This window comes from Aedes aegypti, chromosome 1 (assembly GCF_002204515.2).
Source record: "Aedes aegypti strain LVP_AGWG chromosome 1, AaegL5.0 Primary Assembly, whole genome shotgun sequence".
Taxonomy (NCBI): Eukaryota; Metazoa; Arthropoda; class Insecta; order Diptera; family Culicidae; genus Aedes; species Aedes aegypti.
Window position 1 is genome coordinate 274,547,087 of NC_035107.1, and position 26,010 is coordinate 274,573,096.

General features: G+C 40.3%; 1 protein-coding gene across 8 annotated transcripts in view; it reads right to left on the bottom strand.

Moving 5' to 3' along the window:
- The window catches only part of LOC5578805 (ankyrin repeat domain-containing protein 12), a 543,013-nt gene that overhangs the window by 62,060 nt on the left and 454,943 nt on the right, over positions 1-26,010 (bottom strand). For 5 of the 8 annotated variants that reach the window (XM_021837858.1, XM_021837856.1, XM_021837855.1 and 2 more), the window contains 3 exons: positions 19,210-19,468; positions 13,623-13,935; positions 10,665-13,562 (listed from right to left, as the gene is read on the bottom strand). In XM_021837858.1, the coding sequence (XP_021693550.1) occupies positions 10,665-13,562; positions 13,623-13,935; positions 19,210-19,468 (3,470 nt within the window). Of the gene's footprint in view, positions 1-10,111; positions 10,481-10,664; positions 13,563-13,622; positions 13,936-19,209; positions 19,469-24,299; positions 24,623-26,010 lie in introns of those variants that run through there. The other 3 variants (XM_021837860.1, XM_021837859.1, XM_021837861.1) reach the window with 3 other exon arrangements.

A 26,010-nucleotide genomic window follows, 5' to 3' on the forward strand; every position in this document is an offset into this window, starting at 1 on the left:
GACGCATTACCCCGAATGAAACTATCTTGATTTCTGAAATTATGCTTCAATGTCATTCAAGGAAATTGTACATTCGGGGAAACAGCAATTCGGGGTAATGGTACATTCGGGATAGTGATATGGTGAGATGGCATTCGAGATAATAGCATATGGGGTAATAGTGTAGAATCTCCAGAAAATACTTCAATAACTCTAAAATATTTTTTCGATTTTGATCCACCCAGACTTTGTTCAAAGGTTAGGTCGAAGCACTGGTTTTGACCATACTAAATAACTTTTTCGCATCGAAAGTATTATAAAGTTTGCCGATAAGTAATGTTATACACATAAAGTTTGAACTCTGTGGCAAATTAAGCAAATAAATTGCCTTACAAGCTTGCAAACTTGCATGCAAGTTTGCTAAAATGGTCAATTTTTGCATTTTCAACAGCCAATGCCTCAAAAACTAGACGTGCTATGATATTTTTGAAAACGGCAATGGATTCAGCAACCCTTAATTGAGTGAATAACGGTATTTTGGTGCTCGAGACAAAAACGTGTTCCGCAGTTTAAATACAGTCTACGATCGAAAGAAGGAAAAGTTTTTCATGAAAATGTAAGCAAGTGTAATACAAACATGCATTATAACAATAGAACTGCAAAGAATGATTTGAAGAAGGTAATAGTACCAAATAAAATGTGAGCATGATTTTGCCAATAGGTCTCTGCACTGTTTTGATTTTGTTAGGGCTTTTGACGTTTACTGGCCTTGTTGTTTACTTATTTTATGTAACTGTGAAAGAGAGAGAATGATTTCTGTGCAGAACCCCAAAGTAACAACATCTGCAAAACTCGAAAGAATAGCCTGGAAGGAAATATGTGTGATATAATAATCTGAAATCAACTTTAGCATACCGTTGACAATCTGAAACCTAACCAGCCTTCAGCCAAAGTCATGACACGATGTGCAAAATTCACAGCCCCGTCCTAAATTAACAAGTCGATCATTCTCTTGGTTCTCTATATACTGACAAACATGACGCCCTATAACATAATTAAAATGTATGTACATACTGAATAGATGATCAGTCATTGGGCCGCATTCAGCACTACTGCTCCCCATCGTTATAGCAAGCTGATATATTTTTAATTCAAAATTCGGCCAAATGACCCTCTCGGCTAAATGGCATTCGGTAAAACGGCATTCGGCGAAACGGCCGGACACCATTTATACATAGATTCAATCAATCTGTAATCTTATGCAACATAATTTATGATAATAAAGTTGATTTGAGAGCTGCCACATATTGCTTCGACTAACTTTGTACGTGTAAACGGAACGAAACAAAATACATTTATAAACTCTGAAAAAAGTTATTTTATGTGACAACATTCGCAAATCAAACGATTTTATCCATCATGTTGTACGAGTGTGATGTAAAATTCAATTCGCACAAGTAAATTGATTTTAAGGCAAAATCTAAAACGACTTACCTAGACGTGTTTCACAAGCGATTTTAAGTACATGAATAATATTTTCTATAGTTTGTATATTTTGCCTACAAAAGTAAAATCTAAAGTTTTTGGATGACGTAATGGATATTTTTTTGGGAGAAATTTCTGCTAAAATTCTGGGAAGCACTTTTGAGAGGACCTCCAGAAGATTTCTTAGAGGTTTTAAACGAGAAAACCTCGGAAAAATAGTTTGAAAGGTTAGATCGAAAGCATTGAAATTATTGGATCAAAACATTAGATTCTGAAGTATTCGTTTTTACAACGACATTAGAAGTAATAGCATATAATTACCCCTTTTTCTTATTAAAGTTTCAGTAGCTCTGTTATTTTTTTTTATATATTAATGTATAAAGAAAATCAAATCAGTAGCAGCTGCAAGCAGAACAATATTAACCCCTCTACCGGCAGCTTCATTTTTTACCGCAGGAAAAATATTGAAATCGCGATAACTTTTTTGTTTCTCGGTATTTTTACACCATTTTTTCACGAGTTCTCAAAAACCTCTTCTAGTTCGAGGATCCGTGTCGATATTGATCATTGGTCATCTGGATCCAGAGATATTCCGAAATTCCTTGGGGGACCGACGCTTAATCATAACCCACGTATATATCTTAGGCTACAGATTTTTTAACGTATTCAGATGTTCACTCTTTGGAACAATACATTAATGAGAGTATGTTGTGAAAAAATGAAGCAATTTGGAGAAGCCGTCTTTGAGTAATCAGCATTTATGTTGCTGGTACCAAGCTGACCAAATAAAGATCTTGAAAACTTCAAAAAACCTCGTTGTTTTCAGATATCTCTAAGAATTCTTAACCAATTTGTATGATTTTTTCAGCGTAGCTCCTTATTACATGGCATTGTATAGCCCACATTATACTTTTCGATAAGTTGACGTAAAACAAAATGGCCCCTAATACATTTTGTATGGAAAATGTCGGTCACTCAAGGAACATTGGAATATCTTTAAAACCAGATCACCAATCATCAATATCGACACGGATCCTTAAACTAGAAGAGTTTTTTGAGAATTTGTGAAAAAATGGTGCAAAAATACTGAGAAACAAAAAAGTTATCGCGATTTGAATTTTTTTCTTGCGATAAAAAATGAAGCTGCTGGTAGAGGGGTTAAAGCTTAAAAAAAACTGCCTACGATGATAAGAAGGCGAGACTAGCTTTAAAATTATCAACTATTTTGATGCCAATGATTATTAGACCAGTAAAGGTAGTACAACCTATATTCTAAAGAAGGGATATTTATAAGAATGAAAACGAGCCTTTTCTACATTATCAGTTGTAGTTCGAAAAAGTAACCGTCAGCTATTGATTTAAGAAACACATACTACTAAAACAGAAATAATGATCGAATATTAGCCTGGACACTAGAGTGATGCAAATTTTGAAATTTTAGCTCCCCTATGCTTAAAGGATTTTATTTATGGAAAATAGCATCCTCCCAAAGTTTGAAGTGATTCGGAAGAAATTTGACTGTGCACACGCCATTTGAAGTTTATATGGAGATTACTGTGGAAAACGCCAAACTTTAGTGTTCAGCCCTCTATATCTTCGTCATAAAATTTTATGGAAAAGTGAACCATTTCTTCTAATGTGAAATCCTCCCAGCTACAACTTTGCCGAAGACCACTTTTTGATTGAACGTCAGGATAAATTGTTATTCATCATTATAAAGTTGGTTTGCATGTAGCATGCTTCACCAACTGTTCGGCAGGCAACAAGGGTGCTCCTGGCGGGGAGAATAGATCAAAGTAATCCAGGCTACTATGTTCTACAGCAAAAAAGCAGTGTTGCTCTGAAAGTAAATGAATGATCATCTCAGCATGATTCAGACTTTGTTGTTAATAATAACAAATTATCCTTAAGTCCAATCGAAATGTGGTCTTCGGCAAAGTTGTAGCTGGGAAGTTTTCACATGAGATGAGTGTGTTCACTTTTCCATAGAATATTATGACGAGCAGTTAGAGGACTGAACACAAAAGGTTTGCATTTTCCATAGTAATTTCCATATAAACTTCAAATAGCGTGTGCACAGCCAAATTTCTTCCGAATCTCTTCAAATTTTGGGAGGATCGTTTTCATCATAATTGACATCGTTTAAGCATAGGGGAGCAAAAACTTCAAAATTTGCATCAGTCTACTGGACACGTTGTGGTCATCGGTAAGATTTATTCTTCCAAAGTTTTCATGCAGTGCAGATCTCGTTAGGGTCACGTTTTTGAATCCTGGAAGTTATTTTCAACCTATCAAACTTTATTTCATAATTCTGCAAATGCCCGTTCAGCCAGATGTCATTTAAATGAATTATGTTTGGACAAACAACATTAACAACAACAGGTTGTTCATCTTTGAACATTGAATATTATTAGTATTTTTTCAAAACCTACCTTCTAAAATGTATGTGTTTTTATTACGATTCTTAGAATAATACAATTTGAATACCGAACGTATTATTTTTAACATATTTTTGAAAGCAGACCTGCCAGTAAAAACAGCCAAATATCTTATCTTTCATTTTTCGATTCAAATCATTCATAAAAGGATTATTCGTTTGAAGCGATTATCGAATGCTGCTATTACAACGAAAATTTAAAAACCATTTCTTTGGAAAAAGCTTTCGGGGAAACAGCACATTCGGGGAAAAAGTTCATTTGGGAAAATGGTTTTCGGGAAGAAATCATTCGGGGAAACGTTGGAAAATCTTCTGGAGCAATTTTTGGAGGTGTCTCAAAAAAAAAATACTATAGAATTTAGAAGACGTCGGAGTAATTTCTTGAGGAAATATTGAGCTTTAAATGACTAGAAAATAACCTGTAGGAAGTTTCAGCATAAAATCTTTTGGAAATTTGTCTATGTGTCTGAGTATTTTCTTCGATTTCTTCATATAAATCGTCTTGAAGTTAAAACATAGGAGCTCCACAGAGTTTTTAGAAATATGTGGAAGTTTCTCAGAAATATTCCTAGTATAGTTTCTAAAAATATGTTGGAGGCTTTCCCAATACATTCTAGAAGAATTTATGGAAAAGTTGCTGGTGGAGTTCTTTGTAAAATGTATAGATTAACCACAAATTCCACAAATAATTCTCAGAGTTACTTCCACAGAAATTTCTAAAGGGCCTGGTGGAGATTAACTTGGAAGCTCATAAGGAAAAAGTTGAAAGCACTCTTGCTCGAAAAAAATGACTAGAAAATGACAGGTTAAAAGGTACTATTGGAGCAGTCTTTTTTACATTAAATATCAATAACGAATAAACTGCTAGAGGACTTGGGAGTCATTCCAAATACTTCTGCAAGAAATCTTTAGAAAACATGTTAACGTGTCTGGTAATTTTTAAACGATTTCTCTATAAAGTCCTCCATGAACGTTAAAACGTTAAAACTAAAAATATATCCTATAGCATTCTCTGTAGCTATTTTTTGCTGGGATTTGTGGTCCATAAAAGTTTTTAGTATAATTTTTGGAGAAATTGCTGGTGGAATGCCTAGTGGAAATGAAAATCTTGGAAGAAACTGTTATAAGTCTCCTTTCAAAAGCCTCATAGAGGATCTTTTACAAAATTTCTGGAGAAACCAGGAGAAACAATAAATACTACAGTGAAATCTTCCATGAGTCAGGACTCTTGGAATCATACTAAAGACAAAAGTGCATAATTATTATGATGGTTCTCTCCAGAGCTTTTCTGTTCAATAACTCGATTTTTTTGATTGATGGTTCCTTCAAATACCGACTCATGAAGTTTTGACTGCAAAAATTAAAAAAAAAAAAACATTTGGAACAGGGCTGCCTTCCGTACGGCCCATGTGCATTTGAAGACTTCTTGCATGTCTGATCCGTTGACTGGTCTATATACTAGACGTTCGAACATATCTACAACGTCTTTTTCAATGTTTTTTCCGAGTATGAACACAACTGAGTTTCTATCACTAGCAAGTATTTTGAGTCCTAATGCCCAATACTATCTTTTTGAAACAAAAGCTAGATTCCTTATGATTTTGGCCATAATTTAACGAAGAGTGGAGTTTAACGCGTAACCATTGACAAGATATTCAATAAGTGTTTATCAAAACTCTCGCAGAACGATCAGCAGGGTTCTACAGAATCTTATCCAAGGATTGTGTAACATAATTGTTATAACACAATGGGCAGTTTAAGAACCCTAGGCAGATTTCTGAGAAAATACTATTCAAATTTTGTGCCAAATCTCCACAGATTACATGGCAAGATTTTTAAATGAATCTTGGGCGAGATTTGTAGAGAATATTAGGAACAATTGTCAACAAATCTAAGGTAGAGTGGAGAAACCTCCGGATTGGACCATAGAAGCCTCTTGTCAAGGCTGAAAATCCGCTTAATTAAGACAGTAATAAAAATAATGTGTAGAAACACAAAAAAAAACCCTTGTGGAATCTCTGGAGGAAGCACCTTAGTAATTTTCAGACTGCAACTGTTAAAATCCGAATGGAAACTTTTCTCAAACTGGAGAAATTCTTGTGAGAACTTTTTCGAATATCTCTTGGAGGAATCATTGGCACGCTTTATTTAAATGACCAGATTATGTAAACCGAATGTGAATTGGATTTTTTCTTGCTAAGGATCAGCTATTTGGGCTCAATATTTGGGACCATATTTCAATGAACGGAATTATTTTTAATATTCCATCGATATATATTTTCCATACACTTTGCATGATGAAAAATCCATCGCAAAACGGTGTTTTCTATGGTTGTAGTACCAAAAATGTCTAAAAGATGGAATCGGAAAATTGAAAATACACCGTTTTTTTATATATGTATTTCGGTTATGAAAATGCAGCCCAAATATCTATCACTATGCAGAGAAATCTGATGTACTTTCGATGTTTATAATCAGCTAGTTCAGACATGGCGTGCCTGGAATAGCTATGAAGAAGTTAGTGCAAGGATGAGTTCTGAAAAGAAATCTGAAAAAAGCATTCTTCAAATGTTTCTGTAAGATTTAGTGTAAACTACCTCAAGTCCTATTCGTAAAATTTTTGGATGAACTTCGGAGGAACCTCCGAAGTTCAGAGTTATATCAAATTTTTTTTCAAGTAAATGGTGTTTCATAGGCTATGGTAACTTTCCATGTAATTATATTTTTTAAATAAAATAATCCAAAATTCCTATAGCTGCACACGGTGCTCCCCTGACCGTTATTATCAGAAAAAAATCTCCATCATATCTGTGCTCACCAGTCGTTTTCTATAGCTATGCTGCATGTCTGGACACAATTTTAAAAAATCGTAGGGCCCGTTTTGAAGTTACGCCATTTTGATTGTATAAGTCTACAAATTCAAAGAAAATCTAAGATATTTGAACGGATTTTTATTGGTCGTGATTATCAGAAGTACTAAACCATCAAAAGTTGGTTCGAAGTAGGTCTTTTTTGTTATTTGTAACCTCTGGGCGGAGTTTTGATTGAGAATATTGTTGAAATTTTGAGTTACGTTAAGTGTAACTATTAAAATCACTAATTTTAAATAGATTACATTCTAATACCAGTAAGCATGTTTAAATGTTTTCTTCAATGACACATTAAAATTACATGCCATCAAATTCTTTCAAAATTGATCGTATTTCCATAGGTTCAAGCGATCAAGGCATTACGGAGCCAATTTTAAAATTAAAATATTGTAATAATCCAACAAGCTGCCTCCGGCTATTCTGGCTAACTTTGTACTGCCCCAGAGCTTAAACCTCAATTACTGAGTTATGCAGTATTGTCAAAACTAGGGCACTCAAGGCTACTGTCAATACTTTATTCACAGACAAATAGACGTAACACTTCTATTATTTTCATCGCACAGCCGAATAGAGCCCAATTATAATATTTATTAGTTCGCCGGCGGGCTACTCGTGGCGCTCACATCGCTTTTGTTCGAGTTCGACGTTTGCTCACTACCGCCACCTAGATCGCGGTTGGCCAAATGAAGTATTTTTAGCAAGGGATATGTTCACGTGGCTATGTTTTGATTTGATAATTGTTCTAGCTGTTACGTCTGTGCTATTGTGATCATTTGTGGCATACATTACAACAGTTAGGTATTTCACAAATCTTCAATTTTACATTTAGCCGGTCTTTTCGATCTCAAAAAACACGTAAGATTCCTGTATAAATGCACTTGTGAAAGAATTGTATGAATCAATCAACCCGTTCTGCTGAAAACAAAACAAACAAGTCTACTTGTGTATTCCGTGCATTGAATAATAATGCGAAGAATTTGGACAGCTTCACAAACCAGCAACAATTTTTCGTGTGGGACAACATTGCACAACAATAAAATAGGTTTTTTTTTCAAACTCAAATTATTATTAGTATACCATCTCATAGAAACATCTCCCGGAAGTACAAGGGATTTAATGGATCTCTAAATTACTGGGACTATGATGTCAATAACTTGGCAAACTTCCTGAATTCTATTAATAGCGGAATGTCGCACCGAAAATAGATTATTTCCGAATATGTAAAATAATCACGTTTTCAGTGCACTTTTGGGGAAACTGAATAGACTATATTTTAATGAAGATAAGACACCAAATACAATTCAATGAAAAACAACAAGAGAAATTATGTAAACTTGACGATAAATGCTGCTTTTACATACTATTTACATAGCTATTCAATTTTTTGGTATAAAAGGGTTTGTCATGCTTGTGAAACATCTGAGATGTCATTTCGTCTTGTTTGCATCGTATTTCATCAATATTTTTCAGCTCTGAATGATTTTGAAACCATATCCTCGAAAATAATTTATTTCAATTACAGTGTCACCCCGTGTATGGAGTGAGATTGGGTAATTTTTCATTCACTTGTAATAAATATTTTTCTTTAATTTTTTGTACAGTTGTTGATGTATTATCAAAGTGCATATATACCAAATTTGAAGTTAATTGGAGTTAAATTGCGATAGTTATACAATAAATAATACGTACAAATCCTTTTCACCCATTCTCGCCCCCAACGACGGTAGGTGACAAAAACAAATATTTAAAATGAGGCTCTGTTAGTGTTACGATTTAAAATTCAATTTAACAAAATGATAACGGATGTTCTATACTTTGCATTATTTTTTCCATTTTGTATCGCTGCATTCTACTTCGTTAATTTAATTTTATTCCATGCCCTGCTACTCATAATCGAAAACTGAAGCCCGAATGTATTCTCTGACGTCAACATACGCTTCGATGTACAACTTGAATTGCATGTTAAGTAATCTGAATCGTGAGTTCATTGCTTCACCAAACTATCCAGAATATTGTTGTATGAAAATTAATTTGGTTACATGATGAAATTGGCTCCGTAATGCCTTATAGAACTTGAGCCTATGAAAAATCAGTTTATTGTGAGGGACTTTTGTGGCATGTAAGAGCAATGTGTCATTGAAAACATTTGAACGTGCCCGACATTATTATAATGCCTAATTAATGAATTGAAAATTATGTACACCTCCAAAAGGGCGTAACTCCATATTTTGTTGATCTTCTCATTCAAAACTCCACCTAGAAGTTACAAATAAATAAAAACATCAAATTTGAACCAAATTTTGATGGTATATTTCTTCTGATAATCACGACGAATAAAAATCTGTTCATGTATCGAAGATTTCCATTGAATTTGTAGACTTATACAATCAAAAGGGCGTAACTTAAAAACGAGCCCTACGATTTTTTTTTTTAAATTTTGCCTGGACATCCAGCTTAGCTATAAAAAACGACTGGTGAGCACAGATTTGATGGAGATTTTTTTCTGATAATAACGGTCAGGGGATCACCGTGCTGCAAGTATTACTTCAAAAATTCCAGTAACTCCCATTTAGAAAACACTTAAAACATATCTTGCAGAAGATTTCTTAGGTGTCAATATAGAAGTTCTTGTAACTTCACATGGGTGAATAATTTGAATAATCCTTCTTAATACACCGAAATACTTAACTTGACTAATAAAATCAATATTTTTACTGAAACTTCTTAAAGTTTCAAAAGATACAAATTGGATATCTTTCTTTTTTAAGAGTGAATGGCTTATTCCTACATTTCTCATCTTCAAAACATTTTTAAATTCGAGTTTTCGATTATAACAACTGATTTACGCCCTATCCTTGCTACGCCAATGATCAATCCAAATTCCGGTTTGTTGGTCCTGCTTTCTTCCTCGGAAAAGGGGCCACAACACAAGACACGAGCTGCAGTTTAGGAAAATTTCTGCGTGTTTCGCATTTTTCATGCCAAAATTGTTTCTTTTTCTTTTCCTCCGTACTTGCTCTGGCCTCCCAGTCCCAGTGAGCCCCGTCCCTAGAAAAACGATATTTATCTACGGTTCAAATCGATCCAGATGGTCGATTCCATCTTGGAAAGCAAACGAACGAACTCTCGGCAAGCACAACACACTAGGTAACTAACTACATTCTACTACAGCATCCACATCAAACCGGGGCAGATTCCGGCTCAAAGATTGGAAAACGATACTCACTAGGAGCACACATACACAAACACACACGTTGACTGCGCTACACAAATACCGGATTGTTTCTTAGAGGGGAAGGTTAACTGGATCGAGGGTCCTACCAAAAGTTACAAAACTGAATTTCTCTAGTTCTAGTTTATGGTCATCGACTATCTTGCTGTTGTTCGTTCTCATCGTTTCCTATCGCAAAATTATTTTGACGGTTGCATTCGAAGAGCGCGAAGCGCCTTCAGGGGAACTTGGACCGAAGATTCATTCTTTTCGGTTGAAGGAAAGAAATACAGTTTCTCCTGGCTCGGTGTGCTGACGGTCGTTTGGAAGGTTTGCTGGTTGTTGGTTTGGTGTTTCGAGGGAGGAATGGGAAACAGAAGTGTGGTTCGATCAAGCATGGAAAATGGTTCAACCGAACTGGTCTGTTTGTACTGTATCAGGAACGGAATGTATGGAAGCTGACAGGATGAGAGTCTGTTTTCTGTTCAATCTGTTCATCTGAAACAAAACACGGGTGGTTCCACTTCAGAGTTTTGCTAGAGCTCAGAACGATTGGTTGATTTCGTGAGAAAATGAGCGGGTTGATCATGAAGTCGTTAGATGTAGTGGGATGGAAGGGATGTAGCTCAAATGTGCCATCGAATATCTACAGAAACACAGGGAATAGCCCGTGCAAACTTACCTTCGAATATTTCGCTGGATGGACTGTTGCACGGTGGTCATGTTAACAGCATTCTTGTCGCCAGGTTTGCGACCATCCGGCCTGGAGCTGATCGCTCGCTCCTCTACCATTGTAAATGCTGGCCTCTTGGATAACACCGCCGTACTCGTTGGACGGTCGAACACAGTCGACTTACTGCGTACCGATTGCGGACTTGGCTCAAAACCGGAGTCCTGATCCTTGCTACTTTGTGCTTCTTCGTCGGCTTTGTCTTCCTTGGATTTCCTCTTTTTCAATTTTCGTTTCTTCTTCTCGTCGCCTTCTTCTCCATCCGCCAAACTCACGTAGAAACTTCGTGTCGAATCGACCTTCTCTTGGTCAACTGCTGCAGCTGCCGCTAGTGGAACAACGGCATCCTCTTCCGTTCGAACTTCCTCTTCCTCCACGTGCTCCACCATGGACTCGCCAGATCGCCTCAGCTTCGGTCGTTCTCTGTCAAAACTGACCTTCTTAGGAGAATCTTCTTTGGGGGTTGGTGGTAGAGCTTGGTCTCCACTCGGTTCGGGCTTTGGCGGTTCTTCCGGTTCTGGCGGCTGCTGCTCGGTCTGATCTTCACTTGATTTCGAAGGCGATTCTTCAACTTCAGAGCTCTTCTCCTCAGTTGTCGATTGCTCAACAGCTGCAAGTTCCGGTTTCGACTCGGGTGCTTGCTCCGGTTCTGGCTTCGGTTCGGGTTCCGACTCAGGCGGTTCTGTCACCGGAATCTCTTGGGGAACAACTGCCTCTCCGTCGGTGACTGCAGGCACAGGTTCAGCCTCTGGCACTACAACCGGTAACTCCGAAGGCTTTTCCTCCTCCTGTACATGAGTTTCTACCACAATTGGAGGCTCCTCAACAGCAGGTTCGGGTTCGGGTTCTGGTACAACGCGTTCTGGTTCCGGTTCAGGAGGAGGTGGCGGTGGTGGCGTTGGCTGCGGCGTTGGCGCTGTCACCACAGGAGTTGCTTCCGCTTTCGGCTTTGGTTTCTGCTTTGGCATCTCCTTTTCCGACGAATCCGACTTGGATTTGCTGGATCGGCTTGTGCTACTGTCTTTGTTTGACTTTAGCTTTGGCCGTTCCTTTTTTGGAGCCGGAACCACCTCCTCCTTTACCTCTAAAGGGACCGCCGGTGGAACTTCCTGCACGGTCTCATCCTTAGCTTCCATTATTGTCTCTGGTTTGCCTTTCCCTTTCCCAGTCTCGGATTCGCTGAACCCCTCGTAATCGGATTTGGTTTTCTGATCGATTGTGTATGTCGCATCGGTAGCTGCACCATCATCTTCTGTGGACTTGGCCATAGTCTCCGGCACCGGGTGCACCAGAGCTTCCGTCACAATCTTCTCCCCCTGCTGTTGCTTCTGCTTGTCTTTCGTTTCCTCCTCACTTGGCGAATCGGTCTTCTTCACTTTCCCAGATGCTTTACCTTTCTTCCCGTTTCCCTTACCTTTCTTCACCTTCTTGACGCTGGTGTCCGAAGATTTGCCATCGCTTTTTACATCAGACTCCTTCCTGATGTTGAACTCAGCTTTGGGTGGTGGTTTCGGCAGTGATTGATCGTCTAATAATCCCAAAACTTCCGGCGGCACCGTCAGTAATGGGCCACTCTTTCCGGTTAATCTCGATGTGCTGCCTCGTCGGTCACTCTCTGGCGATTCGTTCTCCGATGATCCACTGTGCACCTCTTTCAACACAATCCTTCCCATGCGTTCTCCCGGTTTACGTGGCTTTCCTGCTTCTCGTTGCTCGGCATACATAAATTCATACTCCTTCGGTTCTTTAGGTTCCTTCTCCCGGTCACGATCCCTTTCCCTGTGCGACCGATCCTTAGATCTCGCCGATTTAGATGAACACTTCTTGTAACACTTGTGCCGTCGTTTTATATGCTTGCAACAGTCATCCGAAGACGAATCGCTGCTGGAAGCCGATGAAGAACTATTGCTTCGGTGATGGTGCCTGCGATGGTGATGATGATGGGTCCGGTTTAGTTCGACGTTGCTTCGAGAGCGACTTATATCGGCTGCGCCTTCCCGGTAGAGAAATACGCTATCACTGCAGCTGCTCGTTCGACGAGCTCGGTGACTTCCTTTTCGTTTGTGTCTGCTCTTGCGGTGAGATCGATCATCTTGACTCTCCGATTCAGAATTGGAGTTCAAGTACACTACGTATCGCTTGGAAGTCTTCAGGTCGATCAATTCTTCTTTTTCTGTGAGTTTTAAGGGTTCAACCTTGTCTATATCTGGAAGAATTTTCTGCTGCCGACTGGATAGGCGCAACTTATTAGCTGGAAGTCCTCCTTGCATCTGGAGAAACTTTGCCGTTGATCGGAAGCCTTTCGCCAGTGCGTAGTCAAGTGGAGTCATGGGCGAACCTTTTGCCGGTCTGTACAGGTGATTCATCTCCGCTCCAGATTCCAGCAAGAGCTTACACATGTCCACATTATCGTGCCCTGCCGCAATGTGCAAAAGCGTTCTTCCATCGTTACTTGGAGTGTTGATGTGCTTTGGCTTCATCTGCAAAAGCCACTGTACCAGCTGTCTCCTTCCAGAGCTGGCGGCGTCATGAACCGGAAAATCTCCCTTCGCATTCCTCAGCCACAAGTTCCCTTTCTTCATGTGCAAAATTTTCACCGTTTCCATTTGCCCTTTCGCACAGCCACAATGTGCTGGAGTTCGGCCTTTTCGGTCCTGTCGGTTTGGATCGGCATCCAGCTTGAGCAGCAAGGAGGTAGCATCCGCGTGACCTAACGTCACGGAGTAGTGCAGAGCCGTGCACCCATTGGAGTCGATCTGATCGGTGTGCGCTCCACATAGATTGATCAACGTGTCTATACATTCCGTGTGGCCTCGGGACGCGGCACAGTGAAGTGCCGTGAGTCCATCCCTAGAAAAAATACAACTTCAGTTTATAACGTTCAACAAACCACGATACCAAACCTCATACTTATCTGCACTCTCGACCTGTGCGCCGGCTTTGATCAAAGCCAGGACAGCCTTGGCAGAGCCAGCCGAGGAAGCCCAGAGCAGCGGCTGCCGGCTATCTTTGTCCTCTACTTCGACCGAAGTGTCCGGATGGGCCAGCAGCGTTCCGAGGATCTCCAGTGCCAGTTTGGCCGAGGCACGAGCCGTTTTGCCCTCATAGTTGGCGCCGCACATCTGGGCGGCGTAGTGCAACGGGCTGCCCCCGTTGATGTCCGGAGTGGACACGTCGGCACCGGCCGCCAGCACCGCACGGAGAGCTTCCACTTCGCCGCATACTGAGGGTCATAGCCACGTGATTCGTTCAGGAAATGTGTGTACAATATGTAGAGGAAACGGAAAAAGAAGGTGTTCATTAGTTAAAGATTAAAAGCTGAAGAACTGTAAGGCTGATGGGAAAGATGAGATCCTGGTTGAACTTCTCAAGCACGGACGCGAGCAGCTTTACCAGTCGATCCACCGAGTACTTCTGAAGGTATGGGAAAAAGAAGAAATGCCTATCGGTTTATTCAATCAATTAAAAGTTGGGCCCTATATGCCCAATTTTCAAGAAAGGGCACAGACTGGAGTACGCCAATAACTGAAAACACCTATTCAACAGACTGAGACCGATCGAGGAGTCCTTAGTCGGCAAATACCAGGTTAGTTTTCGTGAGTACTGCTCGACAATGGACAAGATATTTACCTTGCGGAAGATTTTAGATGAATTCCGAGAGTATAACTTGTAGACTCACCATTTGATTTTAAATTTCAAGGCAGCGTGGGATTCAGTGCAACGAAATCAGTTGTGGCAGATAATGTCTGATCATGGTTCGCCGGCGAAACTAATTAGGCTGATGCGTGCTACGCTGGATGGCTCAAAATCAAGTATTCGGATTGCAGACGAGGTGACAACCTTCTTTGTGACGTTAGACGGATTGAAGCAAGGAGAGGCAGTTTCGAATTTACTGTTCAACATTGCACTCGAGTGTGCTATTAGGATATCTAGAGTGCAAAGAAACGATACTATCATCAAATGATCACATATGGTCATTGGCTTTGTGGACGATATCGACCTTATTATAATCGATCGCAGATCAAGGTAGGAGACCTTCATGCCTCTGAAGAGGGAGACAGGCCTTACGGTTATGTCTTGTTCAGACTACAGTGTATCATCCTAACAGCGTGATATAACTATGATGCTGTACGATGAACTTCCTATAGGAGTTCCTCTGGAAGTTCTCGAAGGAGTTCCTTCGGAAGTTCCAGAAGAGCCTCCAGGCTTCCTCCATAAGTTCTACCGGAAATTTCTGTAGGAGTTCAATCGAAAGATCCTGAAGTAATTCTCAAGAACTTACTGCAGAATTCGGATCTTCCTGTAGTAGTTCTTCCGATAGTATCTGTATGAGTTTACCAGAAGTTCTTCCAGGAGTTCCTATTGGAGTTCCTCTAGGTGTTTCTCTAGGAGTTCCTATTGGAGTTCCTATTGGAGTTCCTATTGGAGTTCCTATTGGAGTTCCTATTGGAGTTCCTATTGGAGTTCCTCGAGAAGTTCCTATAGGACGTCCTCCCGAAAGTTCCTATAGGAGTTCCTCCAGAAATTTCAATAGTAGTTCATCAGGAAGTTCCTGTAGAAGTTCCACCGGAAGTTCCCGAAGGAGTTCATTCGGAAGTTCCAGAAGAGCCTCCAGAATTCCACCATAAGTTTTACCGGTAATTCCTGTAGGATAGCATTCGGAAGTTCCTGTAGTAGTTTCTCCTAAAGCTTCTGTATGAGTATATCCGGAAGTTCCTGCTGGAGATTTTCCAGGAGTTTTTCCGGAAGCTCCTGTAGGAGTTCCTCTGGAAGTTCCTGTTGGAGTTTCCCTAGATGTTCCCGAAGGAGTTCCTTCGGAAGTTCCAGAAGAACATCCAGAGATCCTTCCTGAGTTCAGAAATTCCTGTAGGAGTTCATTCGGAAGTTCCCGAAGGAGTAGAAGTTCCTCCGGAAATTCCCGTAACAGTTCTTCCGGAAATTCCCGTAGAAGTTCCTTCGGAAGTTTCTGTGGTTGTTCCTCTTAAGGTTCCAGTAGGTGTTCCTCTGGATGTTCTCGTATGAGTTGCTCCGGAAGTACCGGAGGGAGTTTCACTGATATTTCCTCCGGAAGTTCCTGCAGAAGTTCCCCCGGAAGTTCCTATGGAAATTCATATATGAGCTTTTCTATAAAAGTACCCGAGGGGGTTTCACTGATATTTCCTCCGGAAGTCCCTGCAGTAGTTCATTCAAAAGTTCCTGTAAGAACTTCTCAGGAAGTTACTGTAGAAGTTCCCCTGGTAGTTTCCATCCAAAATCCAAAATCCAAAATCCAAAATCCAAAATCCAAAATCCAAAATCCAAAATCCAAAATCCAAAATCCAAAATCCAAAATCCAAAATCCAAAATCCAAAATCCAAAATCCAAAATCCAAAATCCAAAATCCAAAATCCAAAATCCAAAATCCAAAATCCAAAATCCAAAATCCAAAATCCAAAATCCAAAATCCAAAATCCAAAATCCAAAATCCAAATCCAAAATCCAAAATCCAAAATCCAAAATCCAAAATCCAAAATCCAAAATCCAAAATCCAAAATCCAAAATCCAAAATCCAAAATCCAAAATCCAAAATCCAAAATCCAAAATCCAAATCCAAAATCCAAAATCCAAAATCCAAAATCCAAAATCCAAAATCCAAAATCCAAAATCCAAAATCCAAAATCCAAAATCCAAAATCCAAAATCCAAAATCCAAAATCCAAAATCCAAAATCCAAAATCCAAAATCCAAAATCCAAAATCCAAAATCCAAATTTCTGAAGTTTTGCTAGGAAATTGGAAGTTTGCCAAGGATTTCTTCTGGAAGTTTCTCCAGAAGTTCCTGTTGGAGTTTCTCCATGAGTTGCTTCAGGAGTTCCTGTTAGAGTTCCTTCGCAAGTTCCTATACGAAATCCTCCAGAAGTTCCTGCAGGAGTTCCTCTGGAAGTTCCCGTAGAAGTATTTTTAGTAGTTTCCGTAGGAATTCTTCCGGGAATTCCTGTAGGAATTCCTTCGGAAGTTTCTGTAGTTCCAAAGGCTCCAGTACGTATTCTTCTGAATGTTCTGGTATGAGTGTCTCCGTAAGTTTCTGAGGGAAGTTCATTCGGAAGTTCCTGTAGAAACTCCTCCGGAAGTTATTGTATAATTTTCCCTGGAAGTTCCTATAGAAATTCATCTAAAAGATCCTCTATAGGAGTTCTCCCAAAAGATCCTCTTGGATTTTCAGGAAGATCTACCAGGAGATCTTTTGGAAGTTGCGGTAGAGTTGATGCCGAAAGTTTACCTACAGGTTATTTCGGAAGTTCCTGTTGAAGCCCTTTGCAAAGGTTTTTTCGGAAGTTCCTCTCAAAGTTTTTGTAGGAATTCCTTCACAAGTTCTTGCGGAAACTTCTTAAGGAGTTAATTCGGATGCTCCTTGTGAATTTCTTTAGAAGGTTCCCTAGGGTTTCCTATGGAAGTTCCGCTGGGAAACTCTCCTGAAGTTCTTATAGAAGTTCCTTCGGAAATCCCTTTGAATTCCACAACGAATTTATAGGGACATTCCCCTGAGAGTTGTTTTAGAAGTTTGCCAAGGATTTTCTGCAGAAGTACTCTCAATGCAGGAATTCCTCCGGTAGTTTTTTTTTAAGATTTCTTCCAAAAGTTCCTCTAAAAGTTCCTGGAGAAATTTCCGGGTAAATTTTCTGAGAAATATATATAGAAAACTTTGGAGGAGTTATCGAACGAATTCCCGGAATGACTCTCTGAGAATTTTTAAGATTTTTTAATGGAGGAACCATTAGAGTAATTCTTGAAAAATTTTTAGGAGCGATCTTCAGATAAATTCCTTTTAGGTTTTCCGGAAGAATCCCTAGAGGAACTTCAATCAATGGCGTAATTCCTAGAGAAATTCCCCCGGAGGAATTTCGGGAGACAATCCCTACCGAGCAGCCCGCAATAAATTTCATCGTAATATTTCTTCAAGGTCTATCTAGGTCACCAAGTACGTGAAAAGATCACAATAAAATAAAGCGAGTTTAAAACGCCAAGCTCCAGAAAAACTTCCAGAGCTCCAGATTTATTTTTGAACTGGATCAAGTGTTCAGAACAAGAACAGGAATGAAGGCAAATATACGGAATAGGCATTTTCACGAGACGTTTAAATTCAGCTGATGCGGAAGCTCTCGGACAGTTCTATGAAAATGATAGTTGATATTGGAGCTGTCAAAAACGTATGGAAATATCACGTTCCAGAATGATATTGGCCTAATATCACGTAAACCACCTATACCATGATACAACTACATAGTCTTAACAAGGGAATAGTTCTACCGAAACGCAGTACATGGTTGCAGGTTGATTTAGAAGTAGGCCTAATGCTGTTATCGCTAAGAATAGGGCCTTTTACGGACTACGTAATCAGCTTAGGTCCCACAACTTGCAAACGAAAACAAACTTCGCTGTAAAATTGATTTTACTGGTGGCTCTTAACGGGCACGAAGCGTGTGCCTTAAATTAGGCAATCCGCAATGCCTTCGGTGTTTTCGAGCGTACACTGAGAACAGCGTTGCAGTTGAAAATACTATATTAGAGGGTTAAATTAAATACACAACGCCAATTGATTTGTGCAGACTAAATTTGCATTTATTTCAAATATTTTGTGTATTCAATTTTACCATGGTACCATTTCGACAGTAAAAATTACTAAATCATGGTTAAAAACTTGCAGCAAGCCAGAATCGAACCGAGGATCTTGGGATTGTCAAGCGCGAACGCTTACCGCTCGGCTATCGATGCGGTTGGATCGAGTGGGACCAAAACGCAAATATAAGGCGCTCTTGATAGCTCAATCGTGATTGAAATAGTAAATTTAAAAACTTGTTCATGGTTCTCATTACTTCAACGCTTGTTTCAGTGTAAGGTGCTGCGGACAATACTCGGTGGAAAACTAGAAAGTAATTTGAAGTGCAGTAGCATGAATTTCGAATTATATCAAGTAATATAAAGATGCGAATATTATAAAGATTGTAAAATACGACAGACTTCATTGGGCTGGTCACATAGTGCAAATGTCGGAAATAAGAATTGCGAAAAAAATATTCAGCAGGGTACAGGTACGCGACTTCGTAGAAGACCACGAATACTCTGATTGTACGCAATGAAAGAGGACCTGGCGACCCTAAAGACCGATGAAGATCCGACGAAGCGCTCCACAATACGTCCGGCAGTTGCGTGACGCTACGCTGAAGTCTTCAAGACAAGACTAGATAACGAACGACTCGCAAATTGAAAATTTAAAATTAGTTCTTCTTTCACTCACTGATAATAAATTATGTGTATAACACCTCTCTGATTACACTGGTAAACCACCAATCCTTCAAGCAACCCCTCACTATAATACAAAATTTCAAAGTGCAAACCCCCATCGCATCATCATTATGCGGCGATAAACCAGTGCCAACAAATCCCTCCAACGCGCGCATAGCTAGAAGTGTTCACCACACCCTCAATAGCATGCAGTAGGTAACGCACGCACGCACTCACCTGTGGCCCAGTGCACCACCGAGTGGCCCTCGTTGTCCAGCGCGTTCACGTCGGCCCCGTTCGCCAGCAGCAGGTTGACCAGCTGCAGGTTGCCCTGGATGACGGCCAGATGCAGTGGCGTGAACCCGTCCTCATCGGCCTGCTCGATCAGCTCCGGGGCCACCATTGCGACACTGGCCGCGGCCACAACGTCCCTCGAGCTGCTGGCGTAGTGAAGGGCCCCGCGGTTGTTCCGGTCCCGCCGGTGGACGACGTCCGGCTGAAAAGAGTGGGGGAGAGGTTGTCAGAATTAGAAACCTTTTCGCAGTAGTAAAGGGGCACGGTGTACAATATTAATTCTGTATGCTTTGGTGGAGGGGGAAGAGTGAGTATGTAAAACCTGTCTAGGGTAAACAGATATTAAGTGCTTCAATTACCAGGGATTCCGAAGCATATTCAAACTTTATGTGTTAAGGAATGTCGATACCTTGTAAAAAGATTTTTCACTATCTCTTATTGATCTGATGCCATTATGGTTGCTTGAAAACAAAAATTAATACATCAATCTATGTTGAATTTGTATGATTCTAAAATGATTGAACCAGTAATGTACATCTTTCACATGAAAATACCGTTTTGATTCATATTAAGGACAGCTCTAATTCCGGACACTCTACTTTGTATGGGAAATATTTCACACGAAATGTTTCAATTTTTAGCTTTCAAAAGTTCTCACTTTCGAGGATCGTTTTAATATGCATTTTCATAGATATCTATGCAAATTAATAATGTTCAACTGGCTTAGACTTCTCATTAGTGGCTTAGCGATTTCAATTGATGATTTGACTTTTCTCCTTATTAAGGTGGGGCAAAAGTTCGACCTTAGTGGTATAATCAAAATTTCCAGGAAAACAATAGCAGTTGAAACAAAATAATTACCATACAGTGAACCTTCAACATATTGGCTATGATTTTGCTGAACAAACTTGTGTCAAAATATTTACCCATTATTAGTTATAACAGTTTCAAAATTGGTTGTCTTAAACGAACTTTTGCCCCATCGGTGGGGCAAGAGTTCGAATCTCGTGAGGGGCAAAAGTTCGCTGGCGAAAACACAAAATATTGATACTTTCATGACTGGCATACTTTAAACCAGCCGTAAACTCAAGTTTGCCGAAAAATACACACTAATTTTTATCAAAATATTGCCCAAAACAGAGTTAATTGTAACATACCGAAAAATAGAAGTTTTTCGCAAAACTAAGTGAAAATGTAAAATTTTGGTGACATTTTTCGCTCGATCACGCAAATTTCGCTAAATTTGAAGATAATATGTGGATTTTAGGAAATTTGCATTTTTTTTTTCCGTGAGTTTATACATGGGTCGAACCAAGGTATTTATAAGGGAGGTATATCAATGTGTCAATTAGTACAATCCGCCATATTGGAAAAGGATCTGACAGCTGGCAAGTTTGTGTTGCTTACATAGGTCAGCAGGCCTTGAGATCCTAGCAACTGTTTACCCTGAGGTTGTCGGCCTTAAGGAAGAGTGTTTTACGAGGAGCTCAAAGACACTTGCTTTTTGTGCCAAGCGGAGGGATACCGGAAGAATTCGTGCCCTCAGCGTGGAACTCGGAAGGATGCACAGCAAAAGGAACGACAGGAAAAGCCGGAGGATTGTTCTTATGCTGGTGTTGTGGCAGGAAAGACCGCTTTGCCAGTTAAGCGCAGGTGTTATTTGATGAGACGAACAACGAAATTATTAAAGTCTTAGAAGAGGAGCTCATCGATCAGGAATCGAAAGCTTCAGATACAGAACAGGATCCCTCCGAAACTAATGTACAAGGAAGCAGGAGGTGTTTCGAGCTAACGGCGGAAAAAGTGGAATTAGCGGCCAAGGCGTAATAATATCTTGGGTCGAACTTTTGCCCCGCTGATTCGAACTTTTGCCCCACTATGAGCCAAAAATTGTATCCAACCATTTATGCAAAAACTAATACACCTCAAAGCATCCTCATGATAGGCCTAGACACGCCCTTGCATAAAATATTGAAAAAGATTTTATCTTTCTTTGATTCCATGCAACGAAAGTTTGACCAAAAATTACAATATTTACGTCGAAAAACAACAAATAGCTGTTACTTTTCCAAATCTCAATCGATTTTAATAATATTTGGAGTGATAGTCACTTACTTGAATAGCATTCGAATCACCAGAACATTTGTTTTGTCTTGACCAGAACAAAGTTTTGTCTTGAATTGAGTTAGAAATCTTGAAAAGAAACTCTTGCCCCACTCGAACTTTTGCCCTACTCTACTCTAAGTGATTTTTTATTCTTTCAATCATCGGCTGTTCTTTAGCTACATTGGTCAGCTACATGGTCCAAGAACAATGTAGGTTTATATGGAAATTACTATGGGGAAATTTTAAGAAATGTTCCAAACACGCTAGTTCTGTAATGTAAGTAGAAACTTATCATACCATATTGAAAACTCATTCTTCAAACCTTAATGAAGGATGTTGCTGTACGCAGCCCTCACTCCGGAAGCACCAATGATGATAAAGACGGTTTTTACGTCCAGCTCGAACGCGAGTACGATAGTTGCCCAGTGCCCAAGCCACGACGTCAAAATCATCATAGGAGATCTAAACGCTCAGGTTGGTCAGGAGGAGGAATTCAGACCGACTATTGGAAAGTTCAGCGCCCACCGGCTGACGAACGAAAACGGCTTACGACCAATTGATTTTACCGCCTCCAAGAATATGGCCATTCGTAGCACCTACTTCCAGCAGACCTACCGATGCAGCTGAGAGCAACGTCAGGTACGTGGGACGGAGTCGACGAAACGGCAACAGCAGACCCCCCTCTTTCGTGAGAAAAAACGCCGCCTGAAGGAGACGGAGTGCGAGGAGATAGAACAGCTGTGCCGATCTCAAGAAACGCGCAAATTATATCAGAAGCTCAACGCATCCCGCAACGGTTTCGTGCCGGACGAGCGTGAGGTGATCGAAAGGTGGAAACAGCATTTCAACGAACACCTGAATGGCGCTGAGAGCACATGCAATGCAGGACGGGACAACGGAGCAAATGCCTTCGTCAGTACTGTGGGCGATGGAAATCAACCAGTCCCCACTTTGAGGGAAGTGAAAGGAAGGGTTAATTTGTCCCATCTATAAGAAAGGCGACAAGTTAGATTGTGAGAACTTTTGAGCGATCACTAGTCTAAATGAGGCCTACAAAGTATTATCCCAGATCATCTTCCGTCGTCCGTCACCTGTAGTATACGATTTCGTGGGAAGTTATCAGGCCAGCTTTGTTGACGGCCGATCCACAACGGATCAGATCTTCACTGTACGGCAAATCCTCCAAAAATACCAAAAATTGTGAATACCAGGTCCCAATGCATCACCTTTTCATCGATTTCAGGGCCACGTAGAGCTATGGAAAATTATGGACGAGAACAGTTTTCCTGGGAAGCTCACGAGACTGATAAGAGCGACGATGGAAGGTGTGCAATATTGCGCTAGAAGGTGTTATGCGGAGAGCCGGGCTCAACAGCCGGGGTACGATTTTTACGAGATCTAGTAAATTTGTTTGCTTCGCGGATGATATGGACATTGTCGGCCGAACGTTTGAAAAGGTGGCAGATCTGTGCACCCGCCTGAAACGCGAGGCAGCGAAAGTTGGACTGGTGGTAAATGCGTCCAAGACAAAGTACACGCTAGCTGGTGGGGCCGAGCGCGACAGGGCTTGCCTAGGTAGCAGTGTTACGATAGACGGGGATACGTTCGAGGTGGTCGACGAGCTCGTCTATCTTGGATCATTGCTGACGGCTGACAATAACGTTAGCCGTGGAAAACGGAGGCGCATCATCACTCGAAGTAGGACCTACTATTGCCTCCAGAAGAAGCTGCGGTCAAAAAAGATTCACACCCGCACACAAATGTACCATGCACAAAACGCTCAAAAATTTCTCTACGGGCATGAAACGTGGACGTGCTCGAGGAGGACTTGCAAGCACTTGGAGTCATCGAACATCGGGTGCTTAGGACGATCTTTGGCAATGTACAGGAAAACGGTGTGTGGCGGCGAACGATGAACCTCGAGCTCGCCCAACTCTACGGCAAACCCAGTATCCAGAAGGAGGCCAAAGCTGGAAGGATACGATGGGCAGTGCATGTTGCAAGAATGCCGGACAGCAACCCTACAAAAATGGTGTTCACTTCGGATCCGGTTGGTACAAGAAGGCATGGAGCGCAGCGAGCTAGATGGGCAGATCAAGTGCTTATCGATTTGGCGAGCGTGGGGCAGAACGGAGGATGGAGAGATGCGGCCACGAACCGAGTATTGTGGCGCAAAATTGTTGATTCAGTGTTATCTGTCTAGATGTTAACGAAATAAATGAATGCTCTGAAATAATTCAGTTACGATGTGTTTTTTTTTTGTTCCAAATACTGTAAACTAATATTATTATTTATGTAAATACTAATTAAAAAAAACGATATTCTACATATCAAAATAATATGTAGCATAGCACTGAATGCTCAAGAATCCATCATTCAACCATCAGCAATCATCACAAATTAAGAATCAGTTTTTTTTTTGATAAAATTTAAAGAAATATTCATGATCAACTATCCGCGCATTAAATGTTGAAAGCACATGAAAAGATAGATTTTCATGAATATTGCTTCAATTTTGAGCAAAAAACTGGTTTTTAAAATGTGCACAGTGATGATGGTTATTTTCATCTAATACAAGAAAGGGAGTTAATTCACTCTTGCTATGCATTATTACATCACATTTTTCAGAAAATAAATTTCCTATTTGGCGATTATCTCTCAAGAAGGGGAAAGGGGGTCGTTTGGTGCCATTTAGAATGCTTAGAACAAATTACGATTTTAAGTATATTAGTCGCACATTTTCATTATTCACGTTAGCTGAACTGAAAGATGAAATTAACTATTGATATTTCTGTGTCCGCTTACAATAATTTCTACGAAATACTCATAATTCAGCATATTCCAACAATGCATCCCAGTAATTGAAACGTACACCGATTGAATTTCCATTTTTCCTCAGAAGCAGGGGTCGTATTACACCTACTTACCCTATGAGTGCTAGAGCTTTGCTCCTAACGAGCAAATGAGTTCACGAAATCCAGTCCGGGGTCAACGGCGAGGGATAATCAATCTCCATTGGGAAACACACGTGGTCGATAGCAGCGAAGGTTTTCTCCCGGTTTATGACTGCACAGATGCGAATTGTGGGTTTTGAACGTGATTTACTGCAGAAAATTCGCGGCTGATATGGGCGTTCGACTCGATGGCGGTCAATGTTGGTACAATGTTGTTGTTTTGGAGTGAAAAACAATCGTAAATCGTAAGGTAGCAAGCCTTGAAAACCATTGGTTACCGTTGCCAAGTTGGCGAAAACCTAACGAAGGTTCGTTCAGCTATAGGGTTGCCAGATTAGTTGTATTGAATTGAATCAGTTCGAAAATTGTGGTTTTGCCACATTCGTAGTCAGTTGGTAAGAAATTCATCTTTAAAATTTCTAGAGTATCTTCGTACCTGCCACACGATATACACATGCAAAAATGGTCAATTGAGAAGCAGGCTCTGTCTCAGTTGGGATGTAACACCAGAAAACAAGGAGAGATCATTCTAATTCATAGATTTCGTGGAATCATTTTGACTTCGTAAAAATATTTCGTAAAAAACTTTGTAAAACAAGATTTTAGTGTACATTGAACGTAACAATCAGCTTCGTTCAGTTCGTCATCAAAGCGATAGCTTCCTCGACACCCCTACGGCAGCAAATCAAAACACCAACTCAGACCATTAGGCAGTCATGGCAACCAAGGTTGAACTTTCATTGATGCCGGTCAGAGTCGTCACCCGACAGCATAAACAACAAACGATGGGTTTTGCGCAAACATTCTTGCAGTTGTTGATTTCAACGACGACGCTTCTTCCTAGGTACTCATTGCCAACCTGTATACACAGTATTGGACGATACGTTGGCCACTTTTTTGATTTGTCATACAAAATTATAAACTTAGGTCTGAGTCATTAATGGAACTGTTGAAATGATTTTTCACTATTTTTTTTTCTTCTCACGAGTTTAAACCTAGTAATCTAGTGAATGGGAATATTATTGGGATTAATTATTTATATGTAGAAAATTCAAGTTATGCCCGACGTGCTGTGAAAGTTTCATACACATTGGTCCATGAATTACTGAGGTCCAGTTCATCAAAGTTGTCCATTTAGTATGAAAATTGTAAAATGTTTCAAAGGTATTGTCCAAAGCTGTAGATGCGTGGTAGGGTCGTCAGGATCGTCTAGCAGACGGGCGGTGATGCCACCACAAGCCCTAGTAGACAAGGTGCGGTGTGAGTCGATAACGAGACAGGGGGTGCCTTCCGACCTTACAAACCGAAAGTCATATGTAATGCGCCGCCACAATGACGTAGGAAGCAGCTGAAATGTTGATTCCAAAGCACAGTCAACAAAACAGCTATGACGAAGGCAGCAGCGACGACATCGTTTGTCTGCCGGTATCGAGCCACCCAACCATAAGCTGCAATCCTTTGGTGTTGGGAACAGTGATGCCATATCATTAACTCCTCTATCGGCAGCTTCATTCTTTACCGCTTAAAAAAATATTTAAATCGCGATAACTTTTTTGTTTCTCTATATTTTTGCACCATGTTTTCACAAGCTTCCAAAAAATTCTTTGTGTTGAAGAATATGTGTCGCTATTGATAATCACTCATCTGGATCCGGAGATATTCCGAAATTCCTTGGGGGACCGAC